Source organism: Hemicordylus capensis, chromosome 5 (assembly GCF_027244095.1).
Source record: "Hemicordylus capensis ecotype Gifberg chromosome 5, rHemCap1.1.pri, whole genome shotgun sequence".
NCBI classification, from domain to species: Eukaryota; Metazoa; Chordata; class Lepidosauria; order Squamata; family Cordylidae; genus Hemicordylus; species Hemicordylus capensis.
Window position 1 is genome coordinate 658,774 of NC_069661.1, and position 19,628 is coordinate 678,401.

The 19,628-nt window shown below is 56.6% G+C and overlaps 1 protein-coding gene across 1 annotated transcript; it reads left to right on the top strand.

Moving 5' to 3' along the window:
* Positions 1-7,536: 7,536 nt before the first annotated feature.
* LOC128327146 (interleukin-12 subunit beta-like) lies at positions 7,537-13,384 on the top strand. The gene is made up of 7 exons (XM_053255476.1): positions 7,537-7,613; positions 9,813-9,891; positions 10,303-10,542; positions 10,820-10,913; positions 11,186-11,388; positions 11,751-11,909; positions 12,803-13,384. The coding sequence occupies exons 2-7, from the start codon at positions 9,813-9,815 to the stop codon at positions 13,228-13,230; spliced, it is 1,203 nt and encodes a 400-aa protein (XP_053111451.1). The 5' UTR covers positions 7,537-7,613; the 3' UTR covers positions 13,231-13,384.
* Positions 13,385-19,628: the final 6,244 nt, after the last annotated feature.

Below are 19,628 nucleotides of genomic sequence, written 5' to 3' on the forward strand. Positions count from 1 at the left end.
TAGTAGCAGCTTCTCCAAGGTTGCAGGCAGGAGTCTCTCCGCTCTCTCTTGGAGATGCTGCCAGGGAGGGAACTGGGAACCTTCTGCTCTTCCCAGAGCGGCTCCATCCCCTGAGGGGAATACCTTCCAGTGCTCACACTTCTAGTCTCCCATTCAAATGCCACCAGGGTGGACCCTGCTTAGCTAAGGGGGCAAGTCATGCTTGCTACCACAAGACCAGCTCTCTAACTCTGAACTTAAATGGCTGTTGTCTCCCCATTTTAAACTTTATATAATGTCTAATTTAAAGCCTTTTGAGGGTCTGGCAACAACTCTAGCACCAACATATTTGCCTATAGCAGACAATCATACCTCATCTCAAACTTCAGGAGGTTCTTCCTCAAAGGCTGAGGGTGGTCATCACTTCCATCATGCAAAAGGGAAGAGTTTTCTGTCAGCATCAGTGGTGAGTTGGCCATTTTTATCCCTCCTCTCTGCATCCCCCAAAGAGATGGTCTCCGTTCTATGCCCAGCCAGCAGCTGCTAGTCACGATGGGCCTGCCAGGCCTTCCGGTGGCCTCCAGAGGTGGTCTTCCCTTGCCCAGCTCAGAGGGAGTCACTTTGGGCCACCTGGTTGGCTGCTGTGGGGACCAGGAGGCGGGACTAGAGGGCGGGGCCCGCCTTGCCCTGATCCAGGAGAGCTTCTCTTGCCTTCTAAATGGGGTTTGGGGTGGCTTGGAATCTATGGACAAGTCATGCTCTCCATAGGAACTTTCACTCTAATGATAATGACAGTGAAGATGTTGTCCAAATAAACTATGTATTCTCTGAATGCATTTCTCTTGTGGAATATATTTGACTGTTCAAACCAATTCAGAAAAACATTGGCCAGCTCTAGGGCAAACTTGCACCCCATGGAATTGGCATTGGGGAAAATAAAATGAAAGGGTCAGAGTTTCCTGGAAGATATCTAGGACCGTGGCTGTTTCAGGTCCTGACTGGGAGCTGCGCAGAAGAAGGTGCAGCCAGGAGCAGCACAGTGCGGGGAGGGGGCTTGTGTGACAGAGCAGAGCAGAAACGGAGGCTTGTTGGATTTATTGGACAAAGTCACTACGGTTTATTGCTTAACTATTACCAAATCACAAACAACAGTCCTACTCTGAGTGAAAGATCATCCTAACAGAAAAATAACAACTGACCAATACAGTTTGGTATCTGGTAATTCTCTTGGTACTTATTGACTACAGAACTGGTGACTGACACAAACATTTTAAACTCGACCCCCCAGCCCAGACACAGATAGATATGGGACACATCAGTGGCAAGAACAAAGACAATGTATATGCACGTAAAACCGAACATTCCCCTTCTCATTGTCTTGTTGCTTAATTTATAAGCGCAGTTGCCATCCACAGAGTTTGAAATTGTTCTTTGGTTAATGGTTTTGTCATAGGAACATAGGAAGCTGCCTTAGACCATGGGTCCATCTAGCTCAGTACTGTCTACACGGACAGACTGGCAGCAGCTTCTCCAAGGTTGCAGGGGACTGGGAACCTTCTGCATGCAAGCATTGCAAGGTATTGCGCTTAGGGGTGAGGGTGAGAGCATCTGTCTGCTTGCAAGCTGAAGGTTCCATGTTCCCTCCCTGGCAGCATCTCCAAGACAGGGCTGGGAGAGACTCCTGCCTGCAGCCTTGGAGAAACTGTTGCCAGTCTGCAAATATCTTGATGCTGGAGCTGCCAGACAAAAGGCCCCCTCAAAGAGTCCCTGGTGGCGCAGTGGTAAAACTGCCGCCCTGTAACCAGAAGGTTACGAGTTCGATCCTGACCAGGGGCTCAAGGTTGACTCAGCCGTAAAATGAGTACCCAGAATGTTGGGGGGCAATATGCTAAATCATTGTAAACCACTTAGAGAGCTTCCAGCTATAGAGCGGTATATAAGTGCTATTGCTAAAAGGTTTCAAAATATTTATTTATTTATTTAAAATATCTCTATGCCGCCCAAAACTTGTGTCTCTGGGCAGTTTACAATTAAAATTAGGCATTATATAAAGCTTAAAATGGGGAGACATCTGCCATTTAAGTCCAGAGTTAGTAGTAACAGGAATGGAGCATCATAAGGAGTGAGGCTAGAGCCAAAGGTGACACAGCTGCTTCAGAGCTTCTCCTTACCGCATCTCCACTTGCTCCCCTCTCTCCCACCCCATGCTGCCTGTGGGATGCAGGTAAAGCTGCACAGTTAACCACACAGCTCTACCTGATGAACAGCCAGCCTGCAGGCAGTGTGGCTCTCATTAACGCAGAGGCAGGAGAGAGAAGCGAATGGAGCTCTGGGAAGGAGAGGCAGGCAGCTGTTTGGGCTCATTGGGAAGAACAGCTCAGCTGGATCAGGCCCAAGGAGGCCCATCTAGTCCAGCAGCCAGTTTCACACAATGGCCCGCCAGATGCCTCTGAGAAGCCCACAGGCGGGAAGTAAGGGCAGGCCCTCTCTCCTGTTGATGCTCCACTGCAACTGGCATTGAGAGGCATCTTGCCTCTGAGGCTGCAGTTGGCCCCCAACCCCCAGGCTGGTAGCCATTGATAGTCCTCCGTGAATTTATCTAAGCCTCTTTTAAAGCCATCCAAGCTGGTGCCCATCACCACATCCCAAATTCCATAGATTAATTATACACTGTGTGGAAAAGCACTTCCTTTTGTTGGTCCTAAATTTCCTAGCCTTCAGTTTCACGGGATGACCCCTGGTTCTAGTGTTGTGAGAGACAGAGAAAGATTTCTCTCTATGGACTTTATGTGATGATCCTGGATCAATTTCTGTTCGTGACTCCTGAGGATGTGGACAGGTTGCTTGGAGTGGTGTGGCCTACCACCTGCCCTCTTGATCCTTGCCCAACATGGCTTCTACTGTCTGGCAGGGAGGCTGTGGTAGAGGGCCTGGTAGAGACGATAAATGCTTCTCTGAGGGAGGGCAGGATGCCTCCTTGTCTTAAGGAGGCAATCATTACTTCTGAAGAACCCTGCCTTGGATCCCTCAGAGTTAAGCAATTACAGGCCTGTCTCCAACCTTCCATGGCTGGGCAAGGTGATTGAGAAGGTGGTGGCCTCCTAGCTTCAGGCGGTCTTGGAGGAAACTGATCATCTAGACCAGAGATTCTCAACGTTTGGGTCCCCAGATGTAATTGGACTTCAACTCTCATAATCCCCTACCAAAGGCCACTGGGGCTGGTGATTATGGGAACTGAAGTCCAATAACATCTGGGGACCCACACGATGAGAAACCCTGATCTAGACCCATTTCAAACTGGCTTTCAGGCAGGCTGTGGGGTGGAGACTGCCTGGGCCAGCCTGATGGATGATCTCTAATGGGGAATTGACAGAGGGAGTGTGACTCTGTTGGTCCTTTTGGATCTCTCGGTGGCTTTCGATACTATTGACCATAGTATCCTTCTGGAACGTCTGAGGGGATTGGGGGTGGGAGGCACTGCCTTGTGGTGATTCCGCTCCTACCTCACAGGCAGATTCCAGATGGTGTCTCTTGGAGACTGTTGTTCTTCAAAATCTGAACTGTTGTATGGTGTCCCTCAGGGCTCCATTTTGTCTCCTATGTTGTTTAACATCTACATGAAACCTCTGGGAGAGATCATTAGGAGATTTAGTGCAGGGTGTTATCAATATGCTGATGACACCCAAATCTATTTCTCCATGTCAACATCATCATGAGACGTCATAACCTCGCTAAATGCCTACCTGGAGGCAGTAATGGGCTGGATGAGGGATAACAAACTGAGGCTGAATCCAGATAAGACGGGGGTACCTCCTTGTGCGGGTTCGGAACTTGGAAGACGATTTTGATCTGCCGGTTCTGGATAGGGTCACACTCACCTGGAAAGAACAGGTATGCAGTCTGAGGGTGCTTTTGGATCCAAACCTCTCCCTGGTGCCCCAGGTTGAGGCGGTGGCCAGAGGTGCTTTTTATCAGTTTTAGCTGATATGCCAGCAGCTTCCATTTCTTCAGATGATCAACCTCAGAACGGTGGTACATCTGCTGGTAACCTCCAGGCAGACTACTGCAATGCACTCTGTGTGGGGCTGCCTTTGTATGTAGTCTGGAAACTGCCGTTGGTTCAGATTGCAGCAGCCAGGTTGGTCTCCGGGTCATCTTGGAAGAGACTATATTACCCCTATATTGAAAGAGCTACACTGGCTGCTGATAAGTTTCCAGGCAAAATACAAGGTGCTGGTTATTACCTATAAAGCCCTAAACAGGTTAGGCCCTGCTAGGTATTTAAGAGAATGTCTTCTTCGCCTGGAGCCCCACTGCCTGTTAAGATCATCAGGAGAGGTTAATCTGCGGGTGCCACCAACTCGTTTGGCGGCCACTCTGGAACGGGCCTTCTCCATTGCTGCCCCTGGACTTTGGAATGCACCCCCTGTTCAAATAAGAGCCTCCCTATCTCTGGCAACTTTAAAAAAGCCACTGAAGACACATTTACTCACCCAGGCTTTTAATTAGATTTATAGTTTTAATACTTTTAATGTTGAGTTTGAGTTTTAATTGATTTTAATGTTAATGATTTTAATGTTTAAATGATTTTTATTGTAAACTGCCCAGGGATGCAAGTTTTGGATGGTATAGAAAAATGTTAAATAAATAAACAAACATTCAAACAAACAAACAGAACTTTCTCCACACCATGCAGACCTCTATCCTGTCTCCCTGCAGTTGTCTTTTTTCTAAACTAAAAAGCCCCAGGTGTTGTAGCCTTGCCTCATAAGGAAGGTGCTCCAGGCCCCTGATCATCTTGGTTGCCTGCCCTCTTCTGCACCTTTCCCAATTCTACAATGTCCTTTTTAAGATGTGGTGACCAAAGCTGTGTGCAGTACTCCAGGTGTGGCCGCACCATGGCTTTGTATAAGGCAGGGCTGCCCGCATGCCACATCCAGCCTGTGGGCACATTTCTGGCCGCCTGGCAGGTTCTCCTCCTCGGTCATCTCGGATCTCCCGCCCTCTCTGCAGTTGCTTCTCGACATCCAGCCGGCTCCCAGGCATGGGAAGGGGGCACCTGCCGCCACCGGGGCTCTTCCTCCCCTCCTCCACCAAAGAGCCACTTGGATATGGTGCGGTGGGCGGGGGGGGAGGGGCGGAAAGGCTGAGCAGCAACTTCCTCCGGCTGCCCGACCCAAACGAACTACAGATGCAGGACATCCCTGTCTAGCCAGCTGGCTCCACTGAAGCCGGGGGAGCAGAGGGAGGAAGCTGCTGCTGCTGCTGCTGCTGCTGCTGCTGGGCCTTTCCTCCTTGCCACAAGGCACCACTCCCTCTATCCAAGTGGCTTTGATGCTTTCAGCTCAGGTAGTCATTCTGTCAAGATCATTTTGCAATTTGAGGAGGATTCCCTCCCTTTGATCAAAATGCTGAAAAGTACCACTGTGCCGAAACAGGGGCGACTCTAGCAGGGGCGTAACAAGCCTGGAGTGGGCCCAGAGACAAAATTTTAAAATGGACCCCTTGCTGATACACACCACAATATATAGTCATGTGACTTGCCTCTGGGGGGCCCCTCAAGGCATGGGGGCCCCCAGGCAGCCGCCTCCCCTTGCCTAATAGTAGTTACGCCCCTGGACTCTAGGCTTCCCTGGAATCTACTCTCCGTCGAGAGATTGCTCTGATCCCAAATCCAGGAGCACGCCGCTCCTTCGAGGTAGGCTGCCACCAGTTGAAGACTGATCTCAAGCCACTGACCAGGCTTAGAGACAGCTTCAACAACCTGGAACTGTCCGGCTTAGGACTTACAGGCACTGCACAGCCAGAGTCCACACAACCCAGCTCTAGACAACAAGATATTATGCTGGAAACAAACCAACTGTAGCACATGGCCTTACGAGGCACCTGGGAAGAGTTTTGCAAGTAACCCTCCAGAACCTGTTTAATCAGACTTAATCCACTTCTAATTATATGAACTTTACTGAGAAACGGGGGTTGCACACTGAACAAGGAATTCGGGTGGGGGGGAATAGGGTGGAACTGGGACTAAAGAAAGGAATACAGGAGTTCAAAAGAAAATGCACAATGCACGCACTAAGGGACTAGCTCTGAGTTTTACTGGAGTCTATCAGTAGGCCAGGCCTTGGCTGAGAGAGCCTTCATCTCTGCAGCTTCTCGGTGGAACACCCGCTCTGGCCAGGCCTTTCTCCTCTGGCTTTAAAGCCATGAGGGACAGGGCGAGCTGGGCTCAGGTGACTCAGGTGTGGGCCTCACAGTTCAAAGGGGATTCTCGTGTTCTCCCCTCTGGGGGGTGAGATGCAAAGTGGCCCTGTCTCCTGTGTCGAATGGGTGAACTCTCCCTTCAGGATGCTGGGAGGTCTGTGTTTGCCACAAGCACAAAGCATCCTCAGCTGCTCCATTGCAGGTGACCCCCCCACCCCACCCCGTTGCTTTGGGAAGGGTGATGCTAGTTGACTCTGAGGGCTGCTCTTCCTTGCTACAGCACTGGTGTGGGTGGGGGGTGACCCACTCAACTTCCTCCTCCTCCTCCTCCCCCCCCCAGTCATCAACCTCAGGGAAGTTTCCTTTGCCCACCCCTGGCTCGCCCGCCTGCCAGCTGGAAGGGGATATATGGCACTCCCTCTCTCAACCCTTCCCCACACACAGGACACCCTGAAGGTAAGAAGAGGGGCCCCTTGCTTGAGCCAGTGACTCTGCTGCCTTGGGGCTCGCGGTGGGAGGGGGAGCTGCTGCCCCAAAGCTTAGGTGGGGTGCAGGAGGGAAAGCACTTGGAGCAGCCCCATGGCTGTGGGGCAGGAACCCTTCTGGGTTGCTGCTGCTCTTGGGCTTGTGGTCGTGGGGGGGGGCGCCTGGACACCAGAGACCCCCGGGGGAGGGCTGGGGGCTGGGCTACAGGGTCTGGAGGCAGAGGCTGCGGGAAGGACTGCCAGCCTGGGTTGGGGAGATGCCTGCAGGGCGGGAGGGGGGATCACCACCCCTGCACTCGGACCCTGGCAGTTCCAATGTCAAATGCAGCTGCCTGGAGAAGGAGGCATGCCGCGTTCCCAAAGCAGGACCCGCTTTCGGCCACCAGTGGCTTGCTCTCAGGCCCTCCTCAGGCTGGCTATTTGTGCCCAGCCGCGTCCTCCGTAGCTTGAGATGGAGCTTTGCACCGGCGCTTCCCTCTGAAAGAGCTGCGAGCAAGTCTCTGTGTGCGCACCGGGAGAGCTAGATCTGCATACCGATGTCTAGATGGAGGGAGCCGCGGGGCGGGGGCGGGGGGGCGCCAAAGGAGGCAGTTCAGGGGGCTCCGCCGCCCCGCCCGAGAACTGCGCTGCCTGCAGGCTGGCCGGCCATTAGTCCGGTGGAGCTGCTCTCGGGTGGCTCCTCGCTCTCTGAGCCCCGAGAGCTGCTTCTGGGAAGCAGAGGCGGCAGCCGCCGCCGCGCCCCCTTTGGTGCCCCCCCCCGCTTGTTAGGACTGGGGAGGGAGGGAGGGAGGGAGAACCAACGACCAAAGAACCTGACTGACAAGAGGCTCTGAGGTGGGCGGTGGGCGGTGGGCGGTGGGGCGGGGGGGGGCGGCCCTCTCCCGCTGGGGGCGTGGAACTCGACCTCCTGCCCAACGACACCTCTGCGCTAGGAGCTTCCTCTTGGTAAGGACTCGGAGGTCCCGATCTCCCTCCAAAAGCTCCGACTGGCTCAGTCTATAGCCGCGGGTGTGTCTGCTCGAGGCCCGAGGCGGCTCCCACCTTGCTCCCTCTTAAAGGGGACGCGTGGACGGTTGGTGAGGTGAGGGGGTGAGGTTCTGAAGCAGGCAAAGGCAAAGGTGAAGTGTGCCGTCAAGTCGATGTCGACTCCTGGCGCCCACAGAAAAGCCCCGTGGTTGTCTTTGGTAGGAGGGGTTGACCGTGGCCTCCTCCTGCGCAGTATGAGATGATGACGATGATGATGATGCCGCCTTTCAGCCTCTCCCTCTATCGCTGCTGCCCGATATAGCAGCAGTCAGGATTCGAACCAGGAACCTTCTGCTTGCTAGTCAAGCATTTCCCCGCTGCGCCACTTAAGGTGGCAGGAGGTGCCCACTACCCGGTCAAGAGTGCCTTTCAGATTAAGGGGGGGGGGGCTTTGAGCCTCTATAGCCAGACGTTTTCCCTCTCTTCGGAGATGCCCTGTGTTAATTAATGCTGCAATGGAAATGCTATGCTCTTTCGAGTTAAAATGTTTCGCCTCTAGTGGTTCTTGTTGAGGGGTAATTATTGCTGATTGGAACCTAGGAAGCTGCCCCAGACTGAGTCAGGCCCTCGGTCCCTCCCGCTCAGTATTGTCTGCACTGACTGGCAGCCGCTCTCCAGTGGAGTTCCAGGCTCGGGCCTCTCTCCCAGCTCGACCTGGGGGTGGAACCCGGGGGACCTCCGGCACGCAGCCCCTGAGCTACGGGGCCCATCGCCTCGATGGTTCCTGAGATGTGGTGGTGTTGCCCCCCCCCCGCCCCCCGTGGCATCTGCAGCCAGGGCAGGCAGCTACACTAGTTACCCAAATAACATGGGGGCGGGGGGGGGAGAGAGTGGTGCAGGCGGCCTTGTTTCGGAGGCTAGAGGTCCTCCCAGGGACCGCACTTCGGAAGGCTGCAGGGTCTGTAAGGAGAGGGCGGCTGATTCAACAGCCGGACTTCCAAGGAGGAAGACCCGACGGGCCTCTTCAAGCCGCTCTGACTGACCAAGAGTTCCCTTCTCGGTATTGTGGCACTGCCAGAAAGCCCTGCAAGGTGGACCCGCAGTTGCCTTTCTCATCCTTCGGGACCACGTCTGTCTGTCTGTCTGTCGGGTGGCTTTCTTCGGTGGTCTTGCCCTTGAAAGCCCTGCATGCCGGAGGGGCCGCCGGCTCCCAAGGGGGGATGCCCGCTCCAGAAGGTCACGCTCTGTGTGCCGGCAAGGAGGGCGGTTCTCCTTCCGTGCAGGCGGGGCGGGGCCTTCTCAGTCATGGCCCCCAGACTTTGGGATGCTCTCCCGGTGGGCACCCGTTCCCCAGTGTCCCATCAGTTTTTAGAAAGCAAGTAAAATCTTGGCTTTTTATCTGGGCTTTGATATGAGTGTTTTGTTAAGAACATAAGTACACGTTTTTTTAAAAACTTTTTAATTAATTCGTTTTTAAATATTCTAATTTCATTTTTATTGTACAGTTTTTATTGTTTTATATTGTTTTATTTGTCTTGTAAACCACCTTGAGATTATTTTAATGAAAGGGGGTATACACATTTAATAATCAATCAATCAATTAGCCTGGCAATAATTAGGAGAGACAGGGTGGGAGTCTACAGCAAAAGGGCTTCTTCTGTTTCTGTTCTTGCTTTGTTTCTGAGGCAGTCAGTCTCCCTTGAAATGTCTGGTGCTTGTTTAATAGTGAAACCAATCAAGTTGTGTGGGTAGCCGCATTTTAGGAGCTGATATTTAAGTTCCTTAATTTTATTTTGAAAATAGGAAACCGTATTGCAAATATGGTTAATTCTTAGGAAAGGTAAAATTGTGCCCTCAAGTCGACTCCTGGCGACCCCAGAGCCACGTGGTTTTCTTTGGTAGAATTATTTGTACAAGCCTGCATATGAGGTTTTTCTTGATGTAACTAGGGTGGCCTGGTTTGTAATTTAGCTACAGATGAGAGCCCGGATGTTTGCTGTAGGCAGCGTTGGGCATCCTTTTATACCCAGCAGGAACATAGGAAGCTGCCATAGACTGAGTCAGAGAACTGGTCCATCTAGCTCAGTATTGCCTACACTTTCGAGGCAGGGCCTGGCTGGCTTTCCCCCATCTCCTGACCCACAACCTAACCCTCCCTCTTGTCCCCCCCCCCCACAGATGCTGGGAATGCTGGTGGGTTTCCTGGGGGTGCTCCTCACTGGCACTGAGGCGGCCTTGGGCACTTTCCCCTCCAAGCGTAAGTGCCTTCTAGCTCCACTCCAAGGGCATGGATGGGGCACTTCTCCGGTGGGGCGGGGGGGGACTCCCTTCGAGATGCAGATCACCCCGGGGGTGGGTGGGGGTGGTCTTGGGGACCCTGAGCAAGTGTGCAGGCCAAGGGCAGGGAAGGGGGCTGTGTGCAGAGGTGCTGGGGCTTAGCCAGCCTGGAAGCCCAGCTGCCCCCCATACTAGGAGGGGGGGCCTCGGGGGTGCATGCCAGTTGCTCTGGACGGGCTCAGGAGGGGCACTCCTGGATTGCACCTTCCAGTCCCGAGCCCTTGCAGCAGAAAGAGCGCGGGGGGGGGGCTCTGGGGCGAGACCCCTCCCTCTGCTCCCTCCTCCGGGGCTGGCCACACCACCCAGCTAACTCTCCAGGTTCGGCCCACAGTGCAGGTTGGGGAGCAGGAAGGAAGCGTGGAGCTGGAGTGCAACACCACCTTGGCGGGGAACGTGAGCTGGAAGGGAAGCCCTCCTCAGGCGGAGCTGGAGCGGCTGGGGGCCCACCGCCTCCGGGTCCTGAAGCTGCGCGCCCCAGACGCCGGGAACTACTCCTGCTGGGATGGGCCCCGCTTGCTGGACAGCACCTTCCTGGCCGTGCGGGGCCGCCCCTCCCAACTCTTCCATCCAGGTGAGGAGGGGCTGGCCGAGCTCCGCCCCCCAGGGCCCAACCCCGACCCAAAGCGGCCCCTGCCAGCCACGGGCTTGCTTGCTGCAGATGAAGAGCCGGCACGGCTAGTGGCCTGCCCCAGAGGAGAGGCCCCCCCCCCGTGGCCCCTGATGGTGAGCGGCTGGTGCCCCCTCTGGGGACGGGACTGGCGGCCTGGAGGCTCTTCCTGATGGCGCCTCTGCTGCTCTGCGGCCACTTCGGGCTGGGCTCATGCCGAGGTTCTTCCCCACTTGCTCAGGAGTGACCTGCCAGGCGGAGTCGTGTGACGGCAGCTTCACCTGCGCGTGGGACACCCTGCGCCCAGCGGCCTTCCGCGTCCGTGTCTGCCGCCGGTAAGTACAGCTCCCTCCCTCCCACTCCCAAAGCCGAGGGCGCCATTGGAGGCAGCAGAACTCATCGGGGCTGAGCTCCAGGGCCAGCTGCGAGGGATCCCTGGAACATGCGATACCATGCCTGGGAGGAGGGTGCCTCTGAACATGTGCAGAGCAAATCTCCTGCTCTGCTGATACGTCGTCAGGCAAAGCCTTGGGGGAGGTGGGCAGTGCTGAGCCTCCCTCAGCGCCCTCCTCCCCCGAAGTGGTCCCAGCCCCTCCCCTCTTTACAGAGGGCAGCAGCAGGACCCGAGGGACTGCCCCGCCAGAGAGGTGACCACGGCCTCCAAAGGCCGGGTCAGCATCCTGCTCCAAGACGGCTCCTTCTGCTGCTTCGCTGAGGAGCCAGAGGCCCCCCTGGAGCTGCGGCTGGAGGCTGTGAGTGAAGACGGCAGCTACGAGGACCTGGCGCTGGAGCTCTTCTTGAGAGACATAGGTGAGGAGGAGGAGGAGGGGGAGGAGGGGGAGGCTAGCTCCACGGCCGCCCACCCTGCGTGCATGCAGGCTGCTGCCACACTGTGCGCCCCCCCCTCCTCGAGTGCTCCCAGCTGGGTCTGCCTGGAAGCTTCGAAAGCCCGGGCCTGACCTCTGGAAGGCGCCCACCCTAGGGAGCCCCCTCGAGCCTCGGCCTCGTGTTCGTGGGCAGCGCCAGCGAGAGGTCCGCTTTGGACTCTGGTTCTGGTGATTGGGGGAGGGGGAGGGGGGCTGGAGAGTGGCCAGGACCCCCACACACTGGGGGGGGGCAGGGAGGGGGGCCAGAGGGAAGTCTGCAGCGTCTCTGCCTTCCTCCCACGACAGTGAAGCCCGCATCCCCCCACCGCCTGGCTGCCCGCAGAGAGCGGGGGGAGAAGCTGCTCCTGAGCTGGGCCCCTCCGGCTTCCTGGGCTCGGCCCTCCCTGCGCTACCACCTGCAGCTGACAACTTTCACGGAGAAGGTGGAGGATCTCTACAGCGTAGGTAGCCTCTGCTGGGTCGGCGGCCGAGTGAGACTCTCTCTGTCGATCGGGCTGTCACAGGCATAGGCGGGTTTTTCTCCGAGGGCAAAGGGGCTCCTCCCACGGGGGGGTGGGATGTCCCTTGCCAAGCCCCTTCCCCACTCCAAGCCCTCGCACTCTCCAGCCAAGTGACAGCAGCAGCTGGTCCTCATGAGGGGCCTCGGTGAGGCTCTTTTTCCTGGCCGCCTGATTGCGCCGGTTTCTCCCACCCCACCCTGCCCCCTCACAGCTTCACCTGATGAATGGCCAGCCTGCAAGTAGTGCAGCTCTCCTTAACGGGGCGGGGGCAGGATGGGGCTGGAGAAACAGCTGCAATCAGGCTGCCTGCCGAGAACCAGAGGCCGCCGTGCCCGCTGCTTGGGCACCCAGGGGCTGCTTAGGACTAGCGGCTGCTGCAGCATCTGGTCCAAGAGGTGCCTTTGGGAAGCTTGCCAGCAAGGCATGTGGCAACTCTCTCCTCTCCTTGACCCTCAAGGTCTGGTCTTCAAAGGTACACTGCCTCTGTGCATTGAGGTTCTACTGAGAAGCCATGGCTCCGAATGGCACACTGGTGGTCCCAATGACTCACTTTACAAAGGAGCTGAGGTGGCCACTTCAGCACTGAATTCCCAGCCATGAGGTCCGTGAGCTTCCTTGCTTCTTTGCCCAGACTTAGGCCAAGAGGGAAATGGGAACAGCCTGACTTGGCCCCATGGCAACGTGAGGAACACACACACACACACACACACACACACACACACACACACACACACACCCCGCACCATGCAGGGCAGCATAACTGAGAGCCCCCCGCCTCTTTTTTTTGCATCATGCCCCAGGCCCCTCCTAACCATGTGTGCTTGTGCCATGTTGCAGGAGAAGCTCCAGGAATCCATCCAGGGCAAGAAGCCTTTACAACTCGTGCAGATCCGCTGCCAGGACCCTTCCCTCAACTCGGCCTGGAGCTCCTGGGCTGTCTGGGGCAGCCTGCCGTGAGGCTGGCTCTGGGGCCACGCCGGGAGCCCCCCCCCCCGCCCAGCCCCTCTCCCGTCTCCTCCTCCTCCTCCTCCTCCTCGCCCTTCTCAGGAGTGGATTCTGCTGCCCTTGCCTCTCCCTGGGCTCTGCCCTCAGTAGAAAGAGGCTCGGATTCCCATTTAGGAGATGATCTCTGGAAGAGTGGGGGAGCCTTGCCCCTCTTGCGTCAGCCTCAAAGAGGGGCCCAGTCCAGTCCTGAGTTGCCAGCAACCAGGCACCCCATCCCAGCTGCTTCTGGGGTCCAGAAGGGGAGACACTGTGGAGACTGATGCTCTCTCAGCCAAGGATCTGCCAACTGCTGGCCTGTTTTGGACTTCTCTTTGGAATTCCTCTGTGCCTCTCCTTGCCCCCAATTTCCCCCCATTCCTTATTCTGTGTACAACCCTTATTTATTTCGTAATAAACTTCATATAATTAGAAGTGGCTTCAGTCTGGTATAAAAGGTGCTGGAGGGTTCCTTGCCAAACTCTTCACCATGTGCCTCATAAGGTCATGCACTACTGTTGGTTGGTTTTTACAATCATAGATTACTACTACTACAAATATGTATATGCCGCGTTTCAACAAAAGTTTCCAAAGCAGTTTACATGGAGAAGTAAGCAAGTAAGTAAGATGGATCCCGGTCCCCAGAGGGCTCACACTCTAGAGCTAGACTCTGGCTGTACAGCGCCTGGAGGTCCCAAGCTGGACAGTTCTAGGTTGTTGAGACCACGCCTGGTCAGTGGCTTCAGCTCAGTCTTCAGCTGGTGGGAGCCTACCTCAAAGGAGTGGCGTGCTCCTAAGATTGGGGTCAGAGCAATCTCTCTACTGAGGATAGATCCCAGTGAAGCATAGAGTAACCCCCAGCCCATCCCACTCCCACTCATCATTTTCCATACCCCTGGGGCCTCTAAGGGGATGGGGACAGACAGGGGCACACTCTCACACTGGAAAGGCCATGACCTTCCCTACTGCAAAGGAGACCCCGTGGCTCCTAACAGCAGAGTTCTAGGACCTTGGAGAGGGCTGAAGGGCCTCCAGGCAGGACTAAGGGACTCACAACCGTTTCTTTGGCCGGGCTGAGGAGGTATGTCTAGGAGAGCAGAAAGGTGGGCATGGTGTGGGGGCAGCAATATCACAGGTAGGGGGCAGAGGGAGGTGTGGCTGTGGGAGTTGGGCAGGCCGTTACAGGGGGAAACGGTCCAGGCAGTTGAGGCCTGTTCCTTTTTCCGGCCCTTCTCCCAACCCTCTGACCCCAGGGAGCTCTGAGAACACTCCCTCGAGGGTTAGGGTGCTGCTGCTGAATGCCAGGTCGGTTAACGCTAAAACCTCTCTCATCCACGATCTGATTGTGGTTGAGCATGCTGACCTGGTATGTGTGACGGAGACCTGGTTGGATGAGCTGGGCGGGGTTGGTCTCTCTCAGCTCTGTCCTCCAGGTTTCCTGAGCATGCAGCAGCCCTGCCTGGAGGGTCAGGGAGGGGGCGTTGCAGACATCTATCCAGAGATCCTCCCCATTTCCGGGTGCCCAGTCAGGCAATCTCAGAACTTCAAGCATTAGTCCTTGAGGGTGGGCCTCCGAGATAGGCTGGGGATTCTGCTGGTGTCCCGACCACCCCGCTGCACTTCAGTCTCCCTACCTGAGCTGGCGGGGGTGGTTTCGGAGGTGGCCTTGGGCTCCCCTCAACTTATTGTTTTGGGGGATTTCAATGTCTATGCTGAGGCCCCCCTAGTAGGAGAGGCTCAGAATTTCATGGCCTCCATGGCAACCATGGGCCTGTCTCTGTTGGTATTGGGGGCCCTACCTACATGGCAGGACATACTCTGGATCTGGTTTTTGCTGACTGGGGAATAAATGATCTGGAAGTAGGGGAGTTTGAGATAACTCCCTCGTCATGGACAGATCATCATCTGGTGGGGTTTAGTTTGACTGCTACATCTGCCCTCTGCAGGGGTGGGGGACCGATTAGAATGGTCCGCCCCCGGAAGCTTATGGATCTGCTTGGATTCCAGATGGCCCTCAGGGAGTTTCCAGTGTCCAGAGCTGGTGACCCTGTCAAGGCCCTGGTTGATCTCTGGGATGGAGAGACGGCCCAGGCTGTTGACAGCCTAAATGCCCTCTCCGGCTTGGTGGACTCCCAGATATGGGACTGAAACTGCCTTGGTCGCTCTAGTGGATGACCTACGCCGGGAACTAGACAGGGGGAGTGCGTCCCTGTTGGTTCTGCTGGACTTCTCAGCGGCGTTCAATACCATCGACCATGGTATCCTTCTGGGCCGCCTCTTGAGTATTGGAATTGGAGGTACTGTGTTGGAGTGGCTCCGGTCATTTATTGGGGGGAGGGGCCAGAAGATGGTGCTGGGGGACTATTGCTTGGCTCCATGGCCATTGGCCTGTGGGGTCCCGCAGGGTTCGGTTTTGCCCCCCGTGCTGTTTAACATCTACATGAAACCACTGGGAGAGGTCATCCGGGGACTTGGACTGAGTTGTCAGCAATATGCGGATGACACTCAGCTCTATCTCTCCTTGTCATCTGATCCTAGGGAGGCGGTGGATGTCCTGAATCGGGGGCTGGAGGCCGTGATGGGTTGGATGTGGGCTAACAAACTGAGACTGAATCTGGACAAGACGGAGGTAATGTTGGTCAGTAGGAGAGCCAATCGGGATGAGGAGCTTTTACCGGTTCTGGATGGGGTTGCACTCCCCTTGAAGGAGCAAGTACACAGCTTGGGGGTGTTGCTGGACCCAGCTCCGCTTTTGGAAGCTCAGGTGGAGGCGGTGGCCAGGGGTGCCTTTGCACGGCTTCAGCTAGTGCTCCAGCTGCGTCCCTTTCTCGAGAAGGCAGATCTGGCCACAGTTACCCATGCCTTAGTCACATCTCGCCTGGATTACTGTAACACACTCTACGTGGGGCTGTCTTTGAAGAAGGAAACTGCAGCAAAATGTGGCAGCTAGGGTTTTATCCAGAGCTGTCTGGTGGGATCACATCACACCCATTTTGAAAGAGCTGCACTGGCTACCAGTTTGTTTCCGGGTCCAATTCAAGGTGCTGGTTTTGACCTTTAAAGCCCTTAACGGTTTGGGCCCTGGATATCTGAGGGACTGCCTGCTCCCAAGGGTTGCTGCCCACTTGACGAGGTCATCTGAGGGGGCTCTGCTCTGGGTCCCGACAATGAGGGAGGCTTGGCTGTTGTGCACGCGGGACAGGGCCTTCTCTGTGGCTGCCCCCAGCCTCTGGAATGCTCTCCCGGTGGGTATCTGCACCTCAGTCTCCATCACAGTTTTTAGAAAGCATGTTAAATTGTGGCTTTTTACCCAGGCTTTTATTTGATTGTCTTTGTGGCTGCTTCTTTGTATTTTGTACAGTTTTTATGCTTGTATTTGAAATCTTTTTAGTCAGATTTGTTTTATATTTTAGCTTAATATTTTAATTGTGTCATTTTTTATAGTCTTGTTTTTAATTTTTGTGTAAACCTCCTTGGGATTGTTTTAATGAAAGGTGGTATATAAATTTAACAATAAAACAAACAAACAAACAAACCCCAGAGCCTGAAGGCAGGAGGATGAAGGCAGTGCCAGCGAGGGTGTAGCTGGGGGGGGCGCAGCTTGTGTTTGCCCCTCTCCCTGGCAGCCCCTCCGAGTGAGGGAGATAATGGAGAAAATAGGGCGGGTGGCCTGGTGGGGGGGGCCTTAGGCACTGGAGGGCCCGGGTTCTTTGAACCCACCTGCTCAATTGTAGCTCTGCCCCTGAGTGCCAGCAGATTGTCAGCCTGACTATGGAAGGGCTTGTGGTATTTTCCAAGTTCTCCTTGGAAGCAGTGGCCTCTTGGGGCAGCAGAATGCCTTGGAGCAGGGGTCAATGGCCAGGACGGAAGACCCAGGCCCACACCTGCTACCTGGGGGGGGGCTGGATAGCTGCCTCATCTCCTCCCCAACCCCAGCAATTCTTCTTAAAAGCACCTCAAGCACCTCTGGAGGGCACCATTAATGGCCCTCTGTTACCATGATAATAAACCATTGATTTGATTATCACCACAGCACTTCACAGTAAGAAAAATACTCCTTGCCACCTCTCATGTCCCCCTTTGCTGACGTTCCTTGCCTCAGAAAAGATCCACCATCACACACACACACACACACACACACACACACACACACACACACACACTCCGGTGAGGACTCCCCTGTACAAGGAAAGGGGAGTCCTAACTCTAAAGAGGTCCAAAGGGCAGAGGGCACCTCACCTCCGGCAGCTCCTCAGTGGCAGGGGCTCCTCTAGGGCCCGCCGGCAGCAGGGGCTGGCGCTGGCCTGCACCACTGGGGGAGAGTTCTGGCGGGACTGAGAAGAGCTGGTATCGTGGAGCTGGACCGCCGGCAGGAAGCTCTGAGGAAAACCAAGGAGCAGACCGGGCTCCACCAAGCCGGAGAGGGCGTTTAGGAGCAACCGCGGTCAACAGCCCGGGCTGTCTCTCTTGCCCACCCACCCCCCGCCCTTTGAACCCCCTTAGCGTTAGGAATCCATAAGCATAAACTGGGCTCAACCAGGCCAAACCAGTTCGATCTGAACCAGGCCCAGTTTGATTCAGAGCAGCACCCTTTGCGGGGTGTGTGTGCGCTCTGGTTAGAGTGCAAACCAGGCTGGTGTAAATCAGACCAGGTTGAATGGGAACCAGCTTGGCACCCCCGCCATGGCACAGCTGCGCAGGGACAACGTCTCTGGACTGATGGCAGCGGTGCTCCTCTCCCACCTTTCCACAGCAGATGTAGGCTTTTGGGAGAGCACTAAAAATGTGCACAGAAATGCACTGGTGAGAGTCGTGACCCAGTTCCTCCTCCTGCAGCAGCTCACAGCGGAAGATGTCTCCAGATTGAAGGGGCTTCCTCCTGAGCAAGAGGACCGGGGGGGGGGGGCGGGGATTTCTCCGGCTGGCGGCGGCTGCTGCCCTCTGGTGGACCACAAAGGAAGCAGCAGGCAGCACTGCCCAGAAAGAGAGCAGGAAGGAACGCAGCGCCACAGGTGGGCGGGGGGGGGAGCACAGGGGGTGTGTGCGTGGGGGGGGGGGGCTTCTCTGGCTGTCGGCTGGGGTGGGCAAGGCCCGGGGGCTGCTGCCTGCAGTTATGGAGAGCGCCTTCTGCTCGGCGGGGTTGGCCGCTACACAGTCCCTGCGCCCCACTCTGCTGTAGGGCTGGCTGCCCTTCTCTCCGGGGCCCCCTTCAGCCGGCGCAGGAGGACAGGCCTGTGAGGGGCTGCAGCAGCTGGCCCTGCCAAGTGGGCTCTGGCCCTTCGGGTGGGGCAGTCTTAGCCCGGACCAGCACCCTCGGGCCTCCAGCCGTGTGATGCTGCTGTAAGGATCCCACTCTCCGTCCCCAAAGGAAGGCATTACCCAGACATGTAGGATTGGGGGGGGGGTTCTGGGCTCAGGGGACTGATGCCCCCCCCCCGCCCCATGAGCAACCTCCTTTGTGATCTCTGTGCAGACACACCCCTCCTCTCTGCGCGGCACCCTCTGGATGCAGCCCTTTCTAGAGCTTCCTCCACCTCAAGGGTTCGAATGAGAGCCTACGCTGCCCCCCCCAACCCCCCAGGGGTATGACCCACGCCAGCCTCCACCCTTCCACCCACTGCAGCAGGGCCGGACTGGGGACACTGAGAGGGCGCCGGAATGTATACGGGGAGGGCAGGCAGGCCAGAAGTAGGCTGCAAAAAGGCTGGAGGGGAAGTCCTGCAGGGAGGGAGGAGCTGCAGAAGGGCTGAGAGAAAGAGTTCTGCTGCCCCCCCCCCCCCCCCACACACACACACACCCGTCTCTGAACCAGCCGCAGGCCAAGGAGGGAGAGGCAGCTGTTGACATCAGGGAGGGCATGGCTGGCGGGGGGGGGGCGGACCATAGGGGAACGTATAGGAAGCTGCCATCCCGCTCAGGATTGACCACCCAGACTGGCAGCGGCTTCTCCAAGGCTGCAGCAGGCAGGAATCTCTCTCAGTCCTCTCTTGGAGAGGCTGCTGCCAGCGAGGGAACTCGGGACCTCCTGCACGCCTGCGAGCATTCCGATGCATTCCCCAGAGCGGCCCCTCCCCAGGGGCATATCTGACAGCGCTGACGTAGGCAGTCTCCCATTCAAATGCAGCCAGGGCAGACCTTGCTTAGCCAAGGGGGCCAGTCGCGAGGGCACCAGCCGCTGGGCGGGTCCTGGGGCGAGGTGTCGCCCTCCTTCCCGCACAAGGCGGCAGCGCCCAGTGTGGCGGGACGCTGCTGCTGACGTAACTGGAGGGAGGGGCGGAGGCCCGGAAGCCGCCACCCCCCCCAAGGCTCCTCCCAGGGCCGGCTCTGGCCAAAGCGGCATCCAGGACCTCCAGAGGGGCGGAGCGTGAAGGGGGTGGCTAGGAGCAGCTCCCCCTAAGCGGGGGCGCGGGGGGGGGCAGACAAGGAGGTGCAGCGGCTGCCTCTGCTCCCCGGAGCTCTCTCTGCTCCTCTCCCCCCCCCGCCCTGCCTGCAGCCGGCTCTCATTCAAGGTCAGAGCAGGGCAGGAGCGAGAGCGGAGGAGGAAACGGTGCTCCGGCAGCAGAGGCCGAGGCAGCCGCTGCGCCTCCTTTGGCGAGCAGCTGCCCCTGGATGGGGCGTGGGGGGGGGGCTTTGCTGCTCCCGGGCGACACCTGCCGGTTCCCATTGCTTGTACGGTGCGGGG